Raw genomic sequence first — 24,502 nt, 5'->3', positions numbered from 1 at the left:
ACTGAGCAAAACTGGCCAGGGCTAATCCCGGTCATTTAAAATATTCCTCGCCTGTCCCCTCTCCTCTAACCATGCAGTCATAATGAAACCATTTCCTATCACACTCAAAATAGGGAGAAAAAAAGCCCGGCCTGAGTGGCTGAGTGGATTGAGCGTCATCCCATGGACTGAGAGGTCCTGGTTATGATTCCCAGTCAGGGCACATGCCCAGGTTGTGGGCTTGATCCCCAGCAGTAGGGGGCGTGCAGGAGGCAGCAGATCGATGTTTCTCACATCTCTCTTTCAATGTTTCTATCTCTCTCCCTTCCTCTCTCTCTAAAAATCAATGAAAACATATTTTTTTAAAAAGTCAGTTACATTAGAAATGTTATCCCCAAAATTGTACATTGTTAAAATAACTTATTTTAAGAATTTTTAAAATTCCTAAAAGATAATTTTTCCTGCTAGTTACATGCTCCAAAAATAATACATTTGACAAAGTCCTTTCATCTTTAATGCAAGTGTGTAAACTATTATTTCTATAAAATTCTATACATACACTCAATTATGGACCTTGAAGAAGAAATAGCTAGGGAAACCAAGAATTTTGTATAAAGACATTAAAAAACAAATTATAAATGCTAAAAAATAAAATTCAATCTTTTCCCCAAATCCCAATGAATATATATAAACCTTTAAGCTAAATTTAAATCTTATTTGAAAGAACAAAGTATCCTTCTTGAAAAAAAGCTCACTTTGCCCATTTTTACATTACATTCATAATCATTTTTAGTTTTCTCTTAATAGAATTCTTATGTCTTACCACAAATACCTTTTCAAAAATGGCCATTTAGTGAACTACGTATGTGCTAGTTAAAAGCTAACGAGAAAGAAAATGCAAACCTTCTTTGTAGGCGCAAAAGTTACAATATCAACCATACTTAACTATTAAAAATAATCACTGAAAACTTTTGGTAAAACACACAATGTAAGTACCTGTGGTCCAGCACAGCTGATCTTACAAACATCACAATAGTGAATCTGGGGTGGTTTAGGAGGCTGTTTTGGTTTCAGTTGCTTATTTTGGAATGGTGCTTTTTTAGTAAAGGTGGTCCCTGTCCAGGCAGCTGTTGCAGCAGCAGCAGCAGCTGCTGCTGCGGCCTGCTTCTGTTGCTGCTGCTGTTGTTGGTAGTAGGAGGATGCAGCTGAATACACTGCTGCTTCATAACCTGAATAAGACGTACCTTACAAACAAAAATCAAACAAAAATTATGTTACATAATTATAAAAGGCCAAGTTAAATGTTATGAATTCAATAACTTCTGTTAATAAAGGCAGGTTTACATGTGCATATTTAAAAATAATGTTTATCTTACAAACCTAGAAAACATGTATCTTCCTTTTATATATGTCAATCAACAAGTATTTACTCAACACATACCAGGTGTTACAGAGTTATAAAGAAAGTGTAAGGTATAAGATTTGGTCCTTGCCTTCAAGAAGCTTCTAGTGCAATTGAAGGAATGTGACAGAACATTTGTTAACGTATTTAGCTACAGAACCTGTTATTATTTCCCCAAATAGAATTCCTCTACATACAACTGGGGAAGTGTTGGATTTGAGGAAGGGTCTGAAATAGGATACTAAATAGGAAAAAAAAGAAACTCATGAAATTAAAATTTCATATGCTTGGTGGCTAAGATGATGAAAGATATGAAGAAGAAATGATATAAAAAATGATACCAAGATTTTTAATTCCAGCAATCAGTGTGTTGTGTATCTGATAAAAGCAAGGAGCTGACAGAAGCTGGTTTGGAATGGCAAGGTATAAATAAAGCTTAGCGGAAGTGTGATATGGAGCCAGGGTACAGATGAATGTACAGTACAGCAGATAAAAGATTCTGGAATTAAGGACCACTGGGTTTCATTTTCTAAAAGATAAAAAAAGCACTGTATTTTCTGGTTAAATGTATGAATTTTATCCATTTCCGTTGTTCAAAGTCTCTTAATAAATAAGCACATTAATCTAGTTATTGACATAATATGTACATGTTGTTTACATTCAGTGATTTATAGATTTATGAAAGTTTTAAAGTTAACAAAAGTTGCTGATTTTACTTGTAAGCCTACCTTCTAAACTAAGATCTCTGAAAATTTTGTGGACACTCATTCATTATATATTCCACTAAGATTTCTTTTTTTCCCTGAAGTGGAAATGAGTGAGCAAATAGCCATGTAAGGGTTAAGAGTGAGAGATTCCTAGTTGCCAGGATGGTACAGAAGGATTAGTTTCTCAAATGCAGACTGGTATACTGAAAAATAAGAACTTATGACCCACTGATTCCAATATATCTACACACAGGAAAGAAAACATGAATTAGAAAGGTTAGAGTTAAGATGCATGGGACATCACAATCACAGGAATCCAAAACTGGACATATCCAGGAGCAAGAGAGTAGTTGGGCAAAACTTCCATGAAAAGCCTTCCCAGACGTTTAAGCCAGGTTATTCAATTGTATACATTCTTATGAAGATATAAAGAAAGTATGATAAGAAAACATCTAAAAAGAATGAAAGTAGGAAGAAGTAGGTAAACATACCAATAATAAGCATATGATCAGATATAAAACAATTAGAAAACAATCAATGTAACTGGTTAAAAGAAAAACTCTATTGATCAATAAACTGTTTACTGGTCAGTCCTACCAATGTCCTCTATTACTAAAGAATGTGATAAAAGAACATAATTAAGCTCACAGCCAAATGCTTTCAAATTTATGGGCAGAAAAACATGTACAGTTTAAAGTTTGCTCTTAAAACACCACCATAAAATTGTCCAATTAAAAACTAACAAAACTATTTTTACATCACTACCAGTTAGGACCATGATTTATATATAATATCTTTAAAATAGACATTTTCCAAATGACCAGTTGTTGTGTATGAAAATTATAAAAATGCCCCTTTAATATAACTTCATAAATTATGGATCAGGAATATAAAAAGTAGAATAAGGCAACAGCATTCTATAATGCTGGAGGATCAGGAATTTTAGTGTGTGTTTTTTAACTGAAAATCCACAATATGAGAGGCAGTGTTTCAGACACAGTGAAGTTTCAGAACAGATCTTTAAGGCAGGTATTACTATGACTTTATAGGTGAGAAAACTGAGGCTAAGAGAGTGTGACTTCCTTTAAACACTGAGTTATTTAAACTACAAAAATCACCAGGTTAAGCTTAATATTTACAAAATACTCTTCTTCATTTGTACACATGTAGTCTAAAACTAGTAAAAGACAAGCTTAATTATAGCCTACTATTTAGTTTTTGAAATGTCAAAGCACGCACTGAAAGGTAGGCTAAAGATTCTGGAACTCCATTAAAGTCTTTAAATCTTTAAATCTCCTATGACTACTAGCAAACAAATGTACATTTCTTGTAAAAGCAATGTGGAAAAACAAATATAAGGCTATATCTCTAATTTAAGTAAAAGCTCAATTTTTGAATGCTAAAACAGTTTCATTTAAATATAATATTTAAATGTACAATATCTGAAATAAAAACCTACACTTTCTATAGTAAATCAATCATGCTGTAAGTCACTGTTTAGTGACAATACTCTAGAACTCATTTTAATGAGACAAAAAGAATAGCTGACCTAAGTTCTAGTTGATATAATTACAGATACAGAACTTAGATGGCCTAAAAACGATCACTCTAGATGGCAAATGCATACTGTGTATCACTTATTCTTTAAAAAGTGCATATCCTTTGATGTAACAGTTCCAAATATAGGAATTTATCCTAGAAAAATAACTGGCACATACACAAATCTGTACATAAAAGGATTATTTATTTTACCCAGTGTTGTTTTTAATTTTTCTATAATATGAAACTAAACGTCCCCATATAGAAACTTTAAAATAAAATATGCATACAATAAAATATTATGCAGCCATTAAAATTCTGTATTTCTAAGCACAAATCTCCTAAATACCACTGCCATGTAAGAAACCATGGCTCCTTTGTAAAAATGGCTGTGAGTGTAATGCAGGAAAATCGCAGAGTGTATCTGTTGCATCTTACTGTGCCCAAAAGGAAAGAAGTGATCAAAGACTAATGATGCCAAAGCCAAGTCTCAGAAACTGGTTTGAAAAGAATCCCACTGTCCAAATTTGGGGCAATGTGTCCCTCAAAAAGAAAAAAAAAAAAAAAAAACACCAAAAAAACCCCACCCCACAAGAGTAATGGATTATACTACACTGAATAATAAAGAATGAGTGTACAGTAATACTATAAAAGGATTCTGTAAACACCATTCTAAAATCTTGATTCAGTTAAGAGATTTTCAAATGATCTAACACTGTAAAAGTGAAAGGTAGATGAAAAGTAACAAGCCCACAGAATACTTGGTTAATTAAAAAGAAAAAAAGGCATCTTTACAATGGAGATATTTGGCAGTCACCACTTTAACCAGTGATTTATACTTGGTACCATCAATAAAGAATTGACATTATTTGCCCTGGCCGGTTTGGCTCAGCGGTTAGAGCGTCGGCCTGCGGTCCGCAGAGACCCGGGTTCGGTTCCCGCTAAGGGCACGTACTTCGGTTGCAGTTTGTCCCCGGCCCTGGTTGGTCGTGCGGGTGGCAGCCACTCGATGTGTCCCTTCACGTCGATGTTTCTCTCTCTCTCCCTCCCAGTCTATCTGTACAAAAAATGGAAAAATATCCTCGGGTGAGGATAAAAAAAAAAAAAAAAAAAAAAAAAAAAAGAATTGACATTATTTATTATGTGCTCCTGATATGATGAAATGGAAAGCTTATTTAGTTTTATTGACTAAAAAGCTGCCAGAATCTAAGCATAAAGAAATCAGATAAATCCGTATGTGGGAGAGTCTATAACTGGTCTAACTCTTAAAAAATGTCAAGGTCATGAGAGAGAAGATAAAAATAGGGGATTACTCTATACAAAACAAAAAAACAAACAAAAACTCTCAAACTAAGAAGACATGACAACTAAACACAACCCATGATCCTTGACTGGATCCTGAATTTTAAAGAGAAGCACAAACACACAGAAAACCCAACCATAAGACACATCTGTGGAACTTTAGAAAAATTTATTAGATAAAAATCCACATTCAATTCCTTTTTATGACATGTGCATTGTGGCTATTTAAAAGAATGCCCTTATTCTTAGAAAATACATGCTGAAAAATTCTGGGCAAAGCACCATTTCATCTGCAACTTTTATATATTGCTGAACCATTTGAAAATATGTTTTAAGAGAAGAGATGAAGTAAATGTGATAAAATATTAATAATTGGTGAATCTAGGTAAATGGTATATGGGTATCTGTACTATTTTTTCAACTTTTCTGCAGAGGGAAATTTTTCTAAAATAAAAAGCTAGAGAATAACGTTAATAAAAGGAATGTATCTTCGTATTTAGTGACATGAAAAGGCATTCACAATAATAAAGTAGTTTACACAATATAAGACAAATTCTTTTTTATAAAGAAACCATGATGTTTACATATGTACATTCCTATGGGAGAAAAGTATAGCAAGTATGCAGTACAATATTAATGGCAGTTAACATTAACATTATAGTGTCTAGGGCAGGTGTCCAGTGATTTGATTTTTTCCTTCTTTTTTATCTATTGTTTCTAGTTTTAAAATAATGATGTATTATTAATGTAATAGAAAGGAAAGCATACTATTATACTTTGTATTCTGAACCTAATGTGGACATAACAAAAAAAAACTATCCACTCAGATTTCATTGAAATAACCCATTACAGTTATAACTGGTTAATCAGATAAAGAGAGGAAGAAAAGCTGTATCTGGGCAACCCTGAATGACAGATCTAGGAAAAATAACATCTCCTCACTCCAATTCACTTCCATGTGATTGTTCCATTTCATAGGATCTCCTCTTGGCACCCTTTCTATCCACAAGATAAAGACTGACACCACAGCAGAGCCTACAAGTCTTTTTCACAGTGACGTTTCCAGTCTCATCTCCTGGTATTATCCATATATCCTGTATGCCAGTCCCAGTGAACTCTCATTCCCAAATATTCCTAATTCATCATTGTATTCCTAGCATCCATCACAGCATTTGACACAGGGTAACAGATTTTTAAAAAATCTCTTGAGAAATTAAAAAATATTTAATTCAGTAGCTAGGCTTCTAACACTTAAGCTACAACAAAGTATCAAGAGGTAAGAACTGAAATTACCCATGTCACCTTAAATCCTCCATGGAACAAAATAGGGTATATTAAGGAACAAATAAAATGCCAAACAATAAACCATCCAGTAGTATAAGACTAAGTGTCAATAAAAAAAGTAATGTATGATTTAATTATTGAAATACTGCAGGTACCTCAGCCAGAAATTTGCAAGAGAACTGGACATAGCATGGTTTTATTGATTCTAGTTCTCCAGGAAAAATACATTTAAGGAAAATGAAACTACTCTGTCCTTCCGAGATGTGTATTATATAACTATTATCTTATGAATGTTTACAAGTGCTAACCAATATTGTCAAGATTACTTATTCCTGATAATAAATATGAAAAAATAGGTTCTCGAGAGCTGAAATAAACAATATAATTTGTCAGTGGTATTCCTTTGTTAACTTGGAGTTTTCGAATTCATTTGAAAAAGTCGGAAAGGAAACAGAATATTCGTAGAATACTGTTTTGTTTTTTTTTTAACGGCAATGCTAAGCCCAAGATTCATGACTAGCTTTCAAATGCTCAAAGAGCATTTCATGCTCTGCTAAAGTTTTCCTGGCTTTTAAAAAAAACAAAACAAACCATACAACTTACAAAGTGTCTTTCTAATTTCTTTCTTTATTTAAACAAAGTTTATCAGTCTTACCAGAATAAGTAACAGCCGTGGTACTATAAGTAGCACTCTGGGTGTAGGATGGCACCACAGTAGCTGCAGCTGCTACTGGCTGTACGGTGGAAGATACAGGATAAATGGAGAAAGTAGTAGTAGCTGGACTCGGTGTCGCTGGTTTTATGGCTGTCACTTGTCGAGTTTGCTGGGCTTGTGTATACTGAGTTGCACCTTGGCTATAACCTGCTTTGGGGGCTAAATTGAAAAAGAGACATCAGAAAATTAGAAGGGTAAACCACTTATACTGTTAAGTGGTTTTCAACCTTCCTAATGCCACGACCCTTTAATACAGTTCCTCATGTTGTATGTGGCATATTTGCATGTGAACGGACCCACCAGGAGACGAATAGAGGAGTGGTGTCTCAGTTCCTAAGACCATCAGAAAATATGTGTTTTCTGATGGTCTTAGGTGACCCCTATGAAAGGGTCGTTCGACCCCCAATGGGGTCGTGACCCACAGGTTGAGAACCGCTGACTTATAGTATTCACTTTACTGCAGTGGTCTGAAACCAAACCCACAATATCTCCAAGGTATGCCTACAGTTACTGTACCAAAATCATGGAAAACTAGAAAAAGTAGGTTAAATTTTAACTGTAAATTAGATGCTAGCAATCTCTTCTTGGCAAAAAGGGTAAAATTCTTATTACAAACTGAACAAAATATAACATCTATATAAATTACTATCCCATCCCAGGCAAGCGCCACATAATTCCAAAACAGTATTTTGTAAAAATTTACAACTAACTAAAATAGCAGTATTACTTAAAATAGGTATTGATAAATAAGGTTTTTGGAAAAGGAATATGTGTGTGTGTGTATTTAGGTTAGTCAGTCTACTTGAGTTATGCTTAATATTGGGAAAAGAGAGAGAGCCTCAAAGTACACATTTCAATTCACAGTAAAAATTTCAATGTTTAATTATATAAAACTTGTTCATATGCCAGTCATCACATTTTATTGATTTATCCACAATTCCAACTTATAAGGCACTGACAACTCTTCAAATGCAAAAGCTTGAGTGCAGCTATTCTTAAATCGCTACTATTAATGTCTGCTAAACATTCTGCTGCCTCTGATCATATTCAAAACAAATCTTACGAGCCTTAGTATCAATCACTGAATTAATAATTAATCACCAATGAATGATCACTAAAGCATACAAATGTAATTCTAAGAAAGGCCCAAATATCAGGGGACCAAACTCATTTTATGCTCAATTATATAAAGGTTGCTTAAATAAATAGCACAAGTTTATAAAACTTTATTTTTAGAGAGGAAGGGAGACAAAGAGAAAAATGTCTGTTGGTAGCCTCCCGCATGTACTCCAACTAGTGATAGAACCCGAAACATGGGTATGTGCCCTGATTAGGAATAAAACATGACACCTTTTGGTGTCAGGATGACGTTCCAACCAACTGAACCACACTGGCCAGGGCAAGAGTTTATAAAACTCTTCGAAAAAAACATTTTGAAAAAGAAAACTAAAGTTACGTAGTTAATGTGAGAACTTAGACTAAATCAAGGTCTTCTGACTCTTAGATAACTCAGTAATTTTAAGCACAATCTAATCTTGATCATTAAAGATTGCTGTATTTGCAAATCAGAGATCAGACTATAAGAAAATTCAGGGTCATTTTAATTAAAAATATTTTTAAACCACTTTTAAAAACCATATAAAATCTTAGAATTAGAAGTACCATAGACAGATCTAGGTCAAATACCTCATTTACAAGTAAGAGAACAGAGATGAGAGGAGGTAAAGATCACTTGCCCACATTAGTGGTAAAGCCAGTATTAGGAGCCAATTCTACTTTTTCCTAATCCAAGGCTCTACACCCACTCTCTCATGCTCCTTCAATTAAAATAAAGGAATTGTTTACATTTCAAAACCCAGAGAGCTTTGTTTTAAAAGTTGTCAAATCTTGTCCTGGCTGGGTGGTTCAGTTGATTGGAACGTCATCCTGTACACCAAAAATGTTGTGGGTTTGATTCCTGCTTGGGGCTCGTGTGGAAGGCAGCTAATACGTTTCTCTCTCACATCGATGTTTCTCTCTCTCTCTAAAAATCAATAAAAACATATCCTTGGGTGAGGATTAAAAAAAAATTGAAAATGGTCAAACCTCTATGAAAAAAATCCATCTTTTAAAGAGCACAAAATTGTAGGATTCTTTGCAAACAAAGTATTTCCTGCATTTGAGCAAACTGTACTATCGGTGGCTGGTTACAAAATCACCTGTCATTACAGATCAGAGAAAGATGGTCCTGGGCATTTCTGGCGAAGAAGGTGGCCAGAAGTTATCACCACAACTTCTTTTGTATAGCTTATTTCAGCAGAAGTGAACTGAATGCTGAAGACCAAACTGAAATACATTTCCAGGAGAGAAGAGCATGATTATGAGTTGCTTCCATGGCCTTCTCTCTTTGGGACTCAAAGGCATTTTAGTAGAAGAAGAGAAAGGCATGGCTACAACCTGCCTCTCGAGGTAATATAGCACAATGAGTTTGGATGAACTCAAAAGCATATCTTCATTAAAAAACATCCTGAGTAATATATTTCAGTAGTTAACAATGAAGCCATATGTGTTAATAAAACCTACCTGTCTGATAGTAGGTTTCAGCAACAGAAGGCTGAGGCTGGGCAGCAGCAGCTACAGCAGCAGCAGTTGCTGTTGGTTGTTGGTAGTACTGCTTACTATCGTAAGCTACAGCAGGAGCTGTGGATCTTACATATGAGTATGAGTCCTAAGATAAAAGAATGAAAGAAAATCTTGCTGTCAGTGAGGAGGCAGTAAATGCCCCTCATTTTTACTATATAAAAGTATAATAAAGGAAATAATTCAGTTACAAAGTGGATTCATTTTGGACTTCATTAAATAAGGTCAAAACCATTTCAAGCAGCATATTTAACTTTTAAAATCAGAAAAATTACCAAAAGCATTTAAAAATAACGCTTATTTTTTTTTAAATGTATTTTATTTAAAAATTCAAGGCAGTTTTTCCTTAAAGATGGATCCCATCTTTTGTGATTGTTCCAGCTTTCTTTTCATTCTTCTTATTTACTACCACCATTAACATAGTAATGAATAGGAGCTTCCAGATAAAGGGAAGGGGAACAGAGGTACCAGGGAGAAGGCCCATTATATATAAATCTCCAAAACAATGAAGATCAAGGTGAGCTGAGTGAATTCTGGTACTGCGTAAGGTGAGAGATGGGAAGGTATATAGGCAGAAAGACTGAAGAAGTAGGCAGGGTGCAGAAAAAGATGCGCTTCATACACCCTATTAAAAAATTTGAACTCATTATATTCTGTCTCTGGACATAAAACAATCACAAAAGTCAAAAGGAATCCCATGTTTAGTAACTTGCCAAATATTATAGCAAATACTCATTGTTGATTCACATGTCAATTTCTTAACAAAATAAGTTACTATAATTAGAAAGAATATAAAAAACAAGGCTTAGTCCAGAAGGATAAAAGTTTAAAAAACAGATTCTAAAAACACACAAATGAAAAAGAGGGATAACATATTTGCCAATGATACATTTGATAAGGGGTTAATAACCAAAAATTAATAAATAACTTATACAACTCAACACACACACAAAAAAATCCAATTAAAAAATGGGCAAAGGACCTGAATAGACACTTCTCCAAAGAGGACACAGATGACCAATAAACAAATGAGAGGATACTCAACATCACTAATCAATAGAGAAATGCAAATTAAAACCACAATGAGCTATCACCTCACACCTGTCAGAATGGCTATCATAAGTAAACCAACAAACAAGTGTTGAGGAGGATGTGGAGAAAAGGGAACCTTCGTGCATTGTTGGTGGGAATGCAGACAGTGCAGCCACTTTGGAAAGCAGTATGAAGTTACCTCAAAAAATTAAAAATGGAGCCCTGGCCAGTTTTGCTCAGCGGTTAGAGTGTTGGCCTGTGGTCCAGAAAGACCCAGGTTCGGTTCCCGCTACGGGCATGTACCTCAGTTTCGGTTTGTCCCCAGCCCTGGTTGGGTCTTATGGGAGGCAGCCACTCAACGTGTCCCTTTTACATCGATGTTTCTCCCTCTCTCTCCCCCACACTCTATCTGAACAAAAAAATGGAAAAATATCCTCAAGCGAGGATATAAAAAAAAAAATTTAAAAATGGAACTTCCTTATGACCCGGCAATTCTACTTCTAAGAATATTATTTGAAGAAACCGGAAACACTGATTCAACATAATATATGTACCCCTATGTTCCACTGCAGCGTTATTTACAATAGCCAAGATTTGGAAGCAGCCAAGAGTCCGTCAGTAGGTAAGTGGATAAAAAAGCTGTGGTACATTTATAAAATGGAACACTATTTGGCCTTAAAAAAGGAAATCTTACCCTTTGCAACAGCATGAATGAACCTGGAAAGCATTATGGTAAGTGAAATAAGCCAGTCAGAGAAAGACAAGTACATACGATTTCACTCATATGTGGAATCTAATGAACAAAACACAAAATAGAAACAGACTCATAAAGAAAACAGACTGACAGCAGTTAGAGGGAAGGAGTGATAAAGGTGAAGGGGTTAAGTAAAACAAAACAAAAACAAACAAAAAAAACCTCACAGACACAAACAACAGTATGGTGATTACCAGAGGGTAGGGAGAGATGGAGGAGGGTAATGGGGGGAGATAAAGGGTGATGGAAGGAGACTTTGAGTTGGAACACACAATACAATATACAGATGATGTATTATAGAATTGTACACCTGAAACCTTTATAATTTTATTAACCAATGTCACCCCAATAAATTCAATAAAAATAAAATGGGTTAAAGAAAAATAGGACCAAATTAGTTACGTAGTAATTTAGTACCATAATAAATGTAATACTATAAAGATAATTAGGTCTTTATTCCCCATAGGGCTGAACAAAAGACAACTAGATGAATAAGAGCAGGATTATTTTCTGTTACATACTAAGGAAGAACACCTTGAGGGAAAGAATATAGACAACAGAAATTCCACCCTTGGTAAGTTTAAAGAAGACACTATAATTTGTATGTCCTGTATAGCTTATTCTCATGGTTCTCAAAATAGGAGACACAGCTGTGTTCCAAGTGGACAAATAATGCCATAGTACAAACAAGGGGCATTTTCCCTATATCTTAATTTTTCTCAAAAACTTTTGGTAAAATTAAAATATCTAATAAATGTAAAATTTTCAAAATTAAAGCAAACAGATATACTGGAATAGACTGGGGGAGATTAGTAATATATAACTCACAGCAAGGAACCTTAATGCTTGGACTATGTATGCCCCTAAATTACCTAAGAATACATATTTACTTTTTTCTATCTTTACAGGTATATTTTGAAATACCAAAGTTTGAGAAGCACGGGCTTGTACATCACATCATACATTGAGGACACTGAAGTCTGTATGTCAAAGGCTATTGAAACTAACAGTTTTCTTACCTGGTAGTTTTGTGTAGTAGCTGGAGGTGGTGGTGGTGGTGCTTCTTGTTGTCTCTGGGTATAACCATAATCTGTTGCTGTGTGTGCAGTGGGGTAGCCTCCATAAGCAGCAGCTGTTGCAGCAGCTGCAACAGCTACAGGAGCAGGCCGGGCAACTGCAACTGTGGCAGCTGCTGGTGCATAGGCAGCAGTAACTGTGTGAGCAGCTACTGGAGCCTGATGGACAGTGTAGCTAGCAACTGTAGTTGGATGAGAGTAGGCTACACCCGAAGCTGGCTGCTGGCTATATTGTGGAGTAGAAGAATAAACACAATACAATTTATTAAAATCTAGGAGTTTAATCGACGTAAATAAAAAGTACATTTTCAAGGAAGTGACTCATGGACTACAAAAGACACAGTATTTTATTTGAACTTAATAAACCCCCCAATCAATGCCATATTTGTTATTATTATATAATTTTGATTCTTTCATCTCAATACATTAGATAGTCACACATTATGTTTCAGATCACAGATCATATCACAGAGTAGGGATGACGAACTGGTATAAGAAGCCGTATTAGAAAAAAAAGTTGATCAAACTTGGAGTTTTAAAAAATATTTGTTGTACATAATTCTTTGTTATGCTCTACAGTTTAAAAAAAATCTCTGAAGAGAGATGTTAAGAAAATTATTGTATTCTAACTCCAATTATGGAAAACATTTAAGGTAAAAACTATTGCCCTGGCTGGCTTTGCTCAGTGGTTAGAGAGCACTGGCCCACAGACCAATGAGTCTCATGTTCGATTCCAGTCAAGGGCACGTAAGTTGGTTGTGGTTGGATCACCGGCCCTGGTCGGGTCATGTGGGAGGCAACCAATTGATGTGTCTCTCTCACATCGATGTTTCTCTCTCTCCATCCCTCCCACTCTATCTAATGATAAATGTAAAAGTATCCTTGGGTGAGGATTAAAAAAACTATTATCCAGTGGACTTAAGAAATACTTCTCCTGCTCTATCTAGGGCAGTGGTTCTCAAATGGGGGAGATTTTATTGTCCCCACCATCTTCCCCCTCCCCCTGGAACACCTGGCCATGTCTGGAGATATTTTTGATGGTCAAACTGCAGAGAAGGTGTGGTGATGTGTTACTGACATCTAGTGGGTAGAGGCCAGAGATGCTGTTACATATCCTACAATGCACAGGATAGCTACTCACAAAAAAGAATTCTGCAAAGAATGTCAATAGTGCTGACATTGAGAAACCCTGTTCTAGGGTACAAAACCTACAACGCAGTATCTATTATTTTAGATAAATTTTCCAGATTATAGGCAGAATTTTATCATACACATTTATTTTTCTCTTTAAAATGTAGATGTTGCAAAAGGGGACCTAAGTCAGATATTTGCAATTATAACCATTTAAATCTAAAAGAGGCAAAAACATTGTCCAAAACTGTAAATCAAGAAATTTGCAGCCAAAATTCTTAATTTTTACTTTAACTTTTATTTATTGATTGATTTAAATACATTTTTATTGATTTTTTGAGAAAGATGAAGGGGGGGGGAGAGAGAGAGACACATCAATGTGAGAGAGAAAGCATCAATCGGCTGCCTCCTGCACACCCTGTACTGGGGATGGAGCCCTAAACCCAGGCATGTGCCCTGACCAGGAATCAAACCAGGACCTCTCAGTCTATGGGACGATGCTCAATCCACCAAGCCACACTGGCCGGGTTTACTTTAACATTTAAATTGAAAGACTATGTCACAAAAATACAAAGCCTAAAGATGCTATCTCTAAGTAGTACATTCACAAGTACATACTAAAGCTATATTACCAAGACAGAAATGCCTTCTAAAAAATTGAGAGTTCCAAAGTTATTTAGCTGACAGTGTTTAGCTGACCATAAGTTTTAATACGAGTCAATAGGTAATAGTACAGGGTATTCTTCACTGGTGTTCACAATACCATAAAAACATGGCACAGAATTACATTTTGGGGCCATCATATTTTAACTGTATCATGGACATCACTGATAATTAGGAATTACTAAAAGGGAATCAAGCCCTGGCCAGTTTTACTCAGTGGTTAGAACATCGGCCCACGGACCAAAGGGTTGTGGGTTCAATTCCAGGTCAAGGGCACGTACCTGAGTTGCAGGTTTGAACCCTGGCCCTGGTTGGGGTCATGTGGGAGGCACCAATCAATGTATCTCTCTCACATCGATGTCTGTATGTCTGTCTGTCTCTGTCTCCCCACCCCACTCTATCTAAAAATCAATGTAAAAAAAAAAAAAAAAAGTAAAATAAATAAATAAAAGGGAATCAATATGGAGCTTATCAGTATAGGCATAATTTCATATAAAAAGTGAAAGACCTGGGAACATTCAATCTAGAAAAGGTGACTGAAGAAGATATTACAGCTGCCTTCTAATAGAAGAGACTTACTCCAAGCTGCTCCAGAGAACAGAACTAGAACCAATGGATGGAAGGGTGGCAGAATTCAGCCCAATATGAAAAAGAAAACAAACAAAAACTTAGAAAGGAGTCCAAAGAAACTCTTATAATTTCTATTTGGATGAAGTTTTCCATATTTTGATATTAAAATTAGCTAACATTTTCTACATATATGCCAAATTATAAGACAGAAAAAGGGAATTTTAAATTGTAATAATGGGAAACTGGTTTGGGATTGATATTTTCTATGGATAACTCCACATCCTTAAGAAAAAAATGCCAGTAACATATTATGCTTCTTCAAAATTCCTAGAACTAGAAAAAGAATTATATTTAAAATATAAGTACTCCAGTTCTGTGAAACTTGTATTTAACATTTACTGATAAGATTTCATACCATCCAGACTACATTGCATATATAAAAGGGGTTTTGGTTATGTAAAAATTCAGATAATTTTGGATTCCTGTACTATTTCCATTCATTTCACTGCTCTTTATCAAGTGTCTGTTCACAATTATTTCTCCCCAAAATTTGTCCTAATAGATAAAAAGCAAGGTGGGAACAGAATAGGAATGGCAAGTCAAATCGGCAATCTGACATACTATCTCTTACATAAAGTCACGTGACTCAGGATGGGCTAACTACATGCTCTGGTTTATGTTCACTGTCCCAGCATAATTATTAATAGTACTCTCTTTCACTCTTCTACGTGTCTCAGTATGAACAGTAAACTTTATAGTCACTTTTCCGAGAAACTATATAAAAAGATACCAGTGCATTTAGCAATTACCATCTACATCTCTAAGACTGCTTAACTAACTCTGCTCTGTATAGCCAGGTCCCTACCCATCTTCTGGGCTGACCATATCCTCCACCAAAAGCATCATGAACAATGATGATCTAGTCCCAGTTCCCAGTGGGTCAAGGCTAGGGTAGCTGACTGCTTGCTGTTCAGAATAAAGATTCTAAGATTCTCTGGGTTGTTGTCTTAGACCCATCTGGGAATATCTCTTTCAGTTTCAAATATCCTTAGAGAAACTGTCCTTTATATGACATAGATGACCAGACTGGACTATACCAATTTAATTAAGTATCCAGTGACTACATCTAAATAAATAAATATTTAAAAATTTAGGTCAAATCAAGTTCAAATTCATTTACGTAAAACTTATCTAAGTAGAAATAGTTCAAATAAAGGTTTTTGCCTAACTTGGGATAGAATAAAAGGTGTTAAATTATATCCCTACATAAAATATAAGACTTACTATCTTTAAATTATATAAAGCTGAATATAAAAGAAATAACCCAAATCTTGTGCCATAAAATACATTTGTGAAATATGAGAAGACTTTCATTTACTAAGCATCCAGCAGAGTGAAAGTTTCTATTTAGATAATATTATCTTTTGTGACTAAATTAAATCTAACCAGCCTCAGTTTTTAACCAGAACAAACTAAATAATAAATGATGAAACAAACATTAAAAAATGGGTAAAAAGGTTAAGAAGTAATTGAAGAATCAGACATAAAATGGAAGGATATTTCTCTTGAAAGGAAAAAGAAAAAGAGAATTTAGGGTATTATTAATATTAAAGAGTAAAAACACTTTATAATATTCTTGGTTAAGTCTACCTGCTTACCAAAAAGTGAAGCCAGCCAGAGGGCTTACCAAAATAGCCAAACAAAATTACCATATATTTAAAGAAAGCCTAATACAAACTGCCAAAAACAAAACAACAACAACAACAAACCCACCACGAATGACCCTGTGGAAATCAACTATTTCAAGGCAACAGACAAGAATTTTCAAAAGCTCTAATGTGTATCCATAAAACAAAAACTTTATACTAGTTAGAAGATAAAGTTGAAGGATACATACAAGACAAAGATATGAAAACTATGAAAGAAGAAAACATAAATCTAAGACGTCCAATATTCAACTAGAAGGATTTCTAGAGGAAAAAAAAAAAATGAAAGAAATTAAGAAATAAAATTTCCCACACCTAAAAGGAGGCACAAATTTTCAAATTCAAAGGGCCTACACAGTGCACAGCAGAATTAAAGAACCATGTCAAGATACATACAGCAGCCCTGGCCAGTTTGGCTCAGCGGTTGGAGCGTTGGCCTGCGGTACAGAGAGACCCAGGTTCGGTTCCCGCTAGGGGCACGTACCTCGGTTGCAGTTTGTCCCCGGCCCTGGTTGGTCGTGCGGGTGGCAGCCACTAGATGTGTCCCTTTCACATCGATGTTTCTCTCCCTCTCTCTCTCTCTCTCTCTCTCTCTCTCTCTCTTTTCCTCTCTCTCCCTCCCACTCTATCTGAACAAAAAATGAAAAAATGTCCTCGGGTGAGGATAAAAAATAAAAAAAAAGATACAGCATTTCACAACATCTCACAACGGAAAAAACAGGTCACCAAAACAAAACTAAATGTAAATCAGTATCTTATTGATAACACTAGTGTCTAGAAGACAACTGGATGTCTTGAAAATTCAAGGGAAATTGATTATTAATGTTGAATTCTGTACCCAGATAAACTATTAAGAACACAGATTTTTCTTGGTATTCAAGGACTGCTGGGATTTATCTCCTATATACCTTTTCTTCCTCTTCTAAAAAGAGTATGTTTTTATTGATTTCGGAGAGAAAGAGAAGAGAGAGAGAAACATTAATGAGAGAGAAACATCAATCAGCTGCCTCCTATGTCCCCTACCCAGGACTGAACCCACAACCTGGGCATGTGCCCTGACCAAGAATCGAACCTGCGACCTCCTGCTGTATGGGACAATGCTCAATCCACTGAGCCACATCGACTAGGCCTATATACCTTTTCTTAGGGTGCTACATGACAATGTATTTCAACAACGACAACAACAAAAATCAACCAATCAAGAAAAAAACCTGTGGAATTCTACAAACATGGATCCAAACCCAGGGGCAAGATGAAAGCCCAGGTCAGCAGCTGTATAGCAGTCCAGAAAGGCAATGAGCTTAGATTGGAATCAAAAGAAGGACAGAAGTCTCCAAGAGCAAGATGTTCAGGAAACAGGAATGGACAATAGACAGTAGACTGGGAGCCTGAAAATATCTTAAAATATAATCAAGGCACCAAAAATATTTGGGGGGGGAGGGAGGTAATGAAAGACTTCAAGAAATACAAAGCTGCTAAAGAAAGGCATGATCCTGGTAAAAGACACCACAATCGAACAATTAGTAGGGCTAAAAAAGGGGGGAAATCCATTTTAATTTGAGTCTACTATTAAGCAGTGCAGGGCTGTAAAAATGAAACATATTAGGAATTACAATCATAGGCCAGTACTTGGCTCACAGTAAATACTATTTATACAGTCATAATAGTGAACATTTTTGCTTTAAAGTTTTAGACTCAACCTAAATTACAGAAGGTAAACTATGAATATAGAACATAATGTAAATGGTATCACAAGTAAAACTAGCTAAGAGGAGGATTGGAAGGTGAAAGCACAAGAGTTTCAAGATTCTTTTCCTAAAATAGTACTGAGATACTGTCTACCTCTGATGAAACTAGAAATGGAGTGAATTGTTTATAGTAACAGAAATAGCCATATCACTGAATTTGGGAGGAGAAATAAGCAGTAAGATAGAGTATGTACTAATTCCTAATTATGATTGTAGGAAATCAAAATATAATGTATAAAGCCAACAAAATAAGACATAGAAAAGCAAGTTATTTAGAGATACAAAGGTTAGAAATAAAACCAGAATGCTTAAAAGGTGGGGGTCTCTAGGAAGTAGAATTGGGAGGCAGGGAGGAGGAAAATAAAAATGTTGTTTTCATTATAAGTCCTCCTATACTACTTTTTTTTTAAAAAAAAGCATAAAGGTATTGGAATAGAACTCTTAAACTGGCAACTTGAGTGACTAACAAACCCCAAATTTAAATACTACTTTCTAGCCCTGGCTGGTTTGGCTCAGCAGTTAGAATGTTGACCTGCTGATCAGAGTCTTGGGTTTTATTCCTGGTAAAGGGCATGTACCTTGGTTGCAGGTTCAATCCCTGGCCCCGGTTGGGGTCATGCAGGAAGTGACCAACTGATGTGTCTCTCACATCGATGTTTCTCACTCGCTCTCGCTCTCTCTTTCTCCATCCCTCCCTCCTACTCTATCTAAAAAAATCAATGGAAAAATATTCTCGGGTGAGGATTAAAAATACATACATACATACTACTTTCTAGTTATTCTAACTCAACTCTAACATCTACATTTCTAGCCTCAACCTTAACCTATATCTAACTCTGGACCCATTTTTAGTGTTTTCAAATTCCATTGCCATGATATGGCTTTACATTATACTAAATTTATAGTCACTACTGAAATTAAAATAACTTATGTGTACAAATAGCTTGTCCATATAAGTGGCATATGGTTAACAGGGAAAATAGTTCTATACCTCCTCTAGTTTCTATATAACAGTGATTCTCAAAATGTGATCCAAAGATCACTAAAGGTCCCTAAGGGACCTTTTTGAGGGTCGGGGAGGTTCCCCCTTTTTCAATTATAGATTGCCTTTGTATATTTTAATCTAAACAATTTTTTAGTACAGACTGAATGCAGAAGATTTGAGAATTCAACCATCATAACTGAGATATTAAAAGGATTTGTAAAAATGTAAAACAATTCCTCTCATCTCACTATTTTTTGGGAGGTTGGAATATAGGTATTTTTCACAATGATATTTTTTAGTTAGCATATAGTAATTTATTATTCTTATTTTAAGATGATTTGCTAAATATATTTTAAAAATTTCTTATAGTATTATATAACCCATATAAACAAAAGCTCTCAGGATCTTTAATAATTAGAAGTGTCAGAGGGGTCCCAAAACCAAAAAGTTTGAGAACTGCCATTTCACGATACAGAACATTCACAGAGTAGTCACCTTTCATTTTCCTGCTTTTTAATTACCTTTAAGCAAAATGTTTCCTTCTATCCAACAGGGAAACGGTGTCAGTTCTCAGGGAAAAGGAGCAGTGCATGAGTGTCCAGAGCCCCAAGCCTGTCATCTGCAACTGCAGTATCTTTAACCAGGGCTTCAAATCGCCCTGTTTACCCAGTGTGCTGCTATACAAATATTTTCTGTGTTAACAAACACATGAAAGGCATTGGGAAGCAATGGCCCAGAACTCTGGGACTCACACAAGAAACCAGAACATAGGGTGAATTACAAAAAAGTGAACTTTGTCCCCCTTTAAGAAACAACTGTAAGGAAACTTTCTTGTCTCAGTCCTGGCTCTGGGTAAAGAGGAGGGAAGTCTTCCCTGATGATTGTTAACCATAAGCCAACCCTCTCCCTAAATTTGGGCTCTGGAATTCACATTATCTGAACAGGAAAACGCTAAGCCAGGAAGTTAGTTTAATGTATCTCTTGGATGGCAATGTTTCCAAGTGCCACAAAAAATGCGTTTTCCTCTCTAAATGCTACAATGTTCCAAGAAACAAGAGAGCTCAATCCAAAAAAAATCACAACAAAACCCATAAAGAAGGTACAACCAACAAGAATTTGCAGAATTAAAAATTTTTTGAAAAGACTAAAAGTATTAGAATAACTGGAGACAAAATATAAAATAAGTACAAAGAAGTAAAAGAGGCTATCAAAACCAAGACCAGCTCTGGCTGGTTTGGCTCAGTAGTTAAGAGTGTAGGCCTTTGGACCAAATGGTTTCGAGTTCAATTCCCAGTCAAGGGCATGTACCTGAGTTGCAGGTTGGATCCCCAGGTCAGGTTCATGTAGTAGGCAACTAACTGATGTGTCTCTCTCCCTATCTAAAAATCAATGGAGCCCAGCCAGTGTGGCTCAGTGGATTGAACATTGTCCCATGGACTGAGAGGTTCTAGTTCAATTCCTGGTCAAGGCACATGCCTGGGTTGCAAACTCAATCTGTAGTAGGGGGTGTGCAGGAGGCAGCCAACGGATGTTCCTCTCTCGCATCAATGTTTCTATCTCTCTCTTTCTTCCTCTCTATCTGGGGGAAAAAAATCAGTAAAAATATATTTAAGAAAAAGTTTTGAAAAATATCCTCAAGTGAGGATTAACAACAACAAAAACCACAAACAAAACTAAGACCAAGGATTGATCAAAAACAACCAGATAATTTTTTTTTTTTATTTCTCACCCAAGGATATGTTTTTATTGATTAAATTTAGAAGTGAAGGGAGAGAGAAACATCGATCGGTTACCTCCCATAGGCACCCCAACCGAGGATCAAACTTGCAACCCTAGGTATATGCCCTGACCAGGAATTGAACCCACAATATTTTGTTGTAAGGGACAATGCTCCAACCAATTGAGCGACCTGGCCAGGGCCAGATTAATTTTTAAAAGAACCAAACAGAAATATAGTATATAAAAATTATCATTAAAAACTCAGAAAGGCATTACATAGTTGATTAGACATAATTGGCAAAAAAATTAGTGAACTAGAAAGTGTCTATAAAAATTACCTAGAATGTACAGAAAGACAGAGATGAAAAATATTAAAGGTTAAAAGACCTGGAGAATAGAATAAAAAGTGGTAACATATCTACTTAGAGTTGCAAATGAAGAAAAATAATGGGAGAGGGGGAACAAAAAGAATGTCTGAAATTTCCCAGAATTAATAAAAGATAAAAATCATCAGATTCAGGAGCCTCAACAATTGCCAAATAGTAATAAATTAAAAGGGATTCTCACCAAGATACCTCTAAGTAAAAGAGAAGCACTTACAAGCAGTCTGAAGGGGAAACAACTTCCTACAGAGACTTAAGTGATGATTTCTCAAGAATGAGGGTGAATAAAGATGTTTTAAAATTTTTAAAAATATATATTAGTAGACCCACATTAAAGGACATTCTCAAAGATTTACTTCAGGAAGAATGAAAATTTCAGAATGAATGAATGATAAGTAAAAAAACAAAAAAAGTCTTAGCCCTGGCCGGTTTGGCTCAGCGGTTAGAGCGTTGGCCTGTAGATCAGAATCCCGGGTTTGGTTCTCCCTACAGGTACCTCAGTTGCAGTTTGTCCCCAGCCCTGGTTGGGGTCATGTGGGTGGCAACAAGTCAACGTGTCTCTCTCACATCGATGTTTCTCTCTCTCTCTTCCTCCTTCTCTCCCTCCTGCTCTATCTGAAGATAAATGCAAAAATGTCGAGTGAGGATAAAAAAAAGTGGTAAATTTAAATAATCATCGACTACATAAAATAATAATTTTGTTCAACAATGATTGGTTGTGGGATTAAAAAAAATCTAAAATATTGTAGAATAGAGCAAAACTAAGAAGGGGATTGATCAAGGTTAAAGCATTTTAAGTTCTTATAATGTTTTAGGAGAGCAAAGATAATGATGAACTCGTCCTAGCCCCGGGTGGCTCGGTTGGTTGGATCCTCATTTTGTACACCAAAAGGTCGAGGATTCGATTCCTCGCCAGGTCATGTATGGGAGGCAACTGATCAATGTTTCTCTCTTTCTCTCTAAATTTAATCAAAAGAAACGTATCCTTTGGTGAGGATTAAAAAAAAAAAACAGGATAATAATTAACTTTGGTCTAAATGAAATATGCTACATTTGTAGAGGAACTACAAGGACAGAAGCAAAATGTTTCATTTCTAACCTTATAAAAGAAATGGGGAAAAGTCTCCATCAAGAAAACATACGCCCTGGCCGGTTTGGCCCAGCGGTTAGAGCATCAGCCTGCGGTCCCGAGAGACCTGGGTTCGGTTCCCACTAAGGGCATGTACCTTGGTTGCAGTTTGTCCCCGGCCCTGGTCGGTCGTGCGGGTGGCAGCCACTCGATGTGTCCCTTTCACATCGATGTTTCTCTTCCTCTCTCTCCCTCCCACTCTACCTGAACAAAAAATGTCCTCGGGTGAGGATAAAAATAAATAAATAAAAGAAAACATAGACATTTTGAGTTTCTTAAATTTGTTGAGTGGGTGTTATTGACGGCTTATCTTTAGTGTGATAATGCAGAGGAATGCATGGTGATTACTCATAGAAATTACAAAAAATAAAAAAATAAAAATGTAGTCCGGCTGGTGTGGCTCAGTGGTGAACACTGACCCATGCATCAAGAGGTCGCCAGTTCGATTTCCGGCCAGGACACATGCCCAGATTGTGGGCCTGACCCCTAGTGGGGGGGCATGTGGGAGGTGGTCAATAGGTGTTCCTATCTCTCTCTCCCTTTCACCTCCTCTCTCTCTCAAAATCAATAAAGGGAAAAAAAATTTTAAAAAGAAAATGTAGACAGCTTCTGTCACTTACATTAGATGGAAAACGTGTGTGTGTGTGTGTGTGTGTGTGTGTGTGTGTGTTCCCACACTGGTTACAGTGTTGGATATCAAAAGGTAACTGATGGAAATAGTATTTTTTTTCTTTTTCATGGCACACAAAACACAATCTAACCTTTCCATTAGTCCAAATGAATGCTCAACATTGTTGGACTTTTCTAGGTCAAATTATGCCATTTTATGTATCTACAAGATTACTAACAGATTTAACTTCTTTAGATTTAATGTTTTGTAATGTTAAAATTAAACTTTTTCACTGAGTCATTCCAAAGACAAACCACCTTTAACTATTCCTTATACTTGATATTATAACGTTAGGCCTCCCTCACCTTTATAATGTTATTAAAACACTAATTTTATCATTGTACAATTTTAGAAATTTAAATTTAGGCTCCATGCCTTAAAAACTAAAACACAATAACCAACCCTACAATTTCTAGCAATTGGTAGACTGGTACACTGCAGAGGAGAGGGGTTGTTAAGTATCACATAAAAACTGTATATAGGGCCTGGCTAGTGTGGCTCACTGGTTGAGCGCTGACCCATGCACCAAGAGGTCACCAGTTCAATTCCTGGTCAGGGCATATGCCCAGGTTATAAGCCTGATCCCCAAGTGGGGGGCATGCAAGAGGCGACCAATAGACGTTCTTTCTCATCGATGTCTCTCTCTCTCTCTCCCCCTCTCACTTCCTCTCTCTCTAAAAAAATTAATAGAGAAAAAAAATAAAAAAAAAACACAACTATATAGGGCTCTGGCCAGTGTGGCTCAGTTGGTTGGGCATGGATGGTCCCATGCACCAAAAAGTTGCCAGTTCCATTCCTGGTCAGGGCACATGCTGGGGTTGCAGGCTCCATCTCTGCTACGGGGTGTGCAGGAGGCAGTCAATCAATGTTTCACTCTCACATAGATGTTTCTTTCTCTCTCTCTTACCCCCATCTCCTTTCCTCTAAAAAAATCAATAAAAATATTTTTAAAGAACTGTATACAGTCATATCTCTTTTTATTGTGCTTTTGCTTTATTGTACTCCACAGATCCCCCCCCCTCAATAAATCAAAGGCAAGACCCTCCAAAAAAGATTATGATTCGTTTTACTGTGATAGTGGCTTTATTGCTGTGGATTAGAACTGAATGCACAGTATCTCCAAGGTATGCCTATAGTTTTCTTGGGATCTTTAACACTCAATGTGCCAGGAAAAATATCCATTACCATTTACGGTCTGGGTCCATTGCACCTTACTTTTTTTTTTTTTTTTTTTTTGTAGTTTTGAAGTCATTTGATAAGAATGAGCAATAATAAAAAAGTAACTGTTATAAATTTTAAATAAGTATAATAAAGCCAGATTTTTATTCCAAATTATCCTGTTTTTAAAGGTATAGCCCTGGCCGGTTTGGCTCAGTGGGTTTGATTATT

The 24,502-nt window shown here is 36.0% G+C and overlaps 1 protein-coding gene across 2 annotated transcripts in view; it reads right to left on the bottom strand.

Moving 5' to 3' along the window:
• ZFR (zinc finger RNA binding protein) overlaps window positions 1–24,502 on the bottom strand; it is an 81,249-nt gene that overhangs the window by 44,012 nt on the left and 12,735 nt on the right. For both annotated transcript variants that reach the window (XR_004961633.1, XM_036278860.1), the window contains exons 3-6: window positions 12,353–12,635; window positions 9,491–9,635; window positions 6,869–7,087; window positions 976–1,223 (exon numbers count right to left, since the gene is read on the bottom strand). Coding sequence is in view for 1 of the 2 variants with exons in the window: in XM_036278860.1 (XP_036134753.1) it covers window positions 976–1,223; window positions 6,869–7,087; window positions 9,491–9,635; window positions 12,353–12,635 (895 nt within the window). In the remaining variant the exon portion in view is untranslated. The remainder of the gene's footprint in view (window positions 1–975; window positions 1,224–6,868; window positions 7,088–9,490; window positions 9,636–12,352; window positions 12,636–24,502) is intronic.

This window comes from Molossus molossus, unplaced genomic scaffold (genome assembly GCF_014108415.1).
Source record: "Molossus molossus isolate mMolMol1 unplaced genomic scaffold, mMolMol1.p scaffold_m16_p_3, whole genome shotgun sequence".
Taxonomy (NCBI): Eukaryota; Metazoa; Chordata; class Mammalia; order Chiroptera; family Molossidae; genus Molossus; species Molossus molossus.
This window is presented reverse-complemented; position numbering and strand designations above follow the sequence as displayed.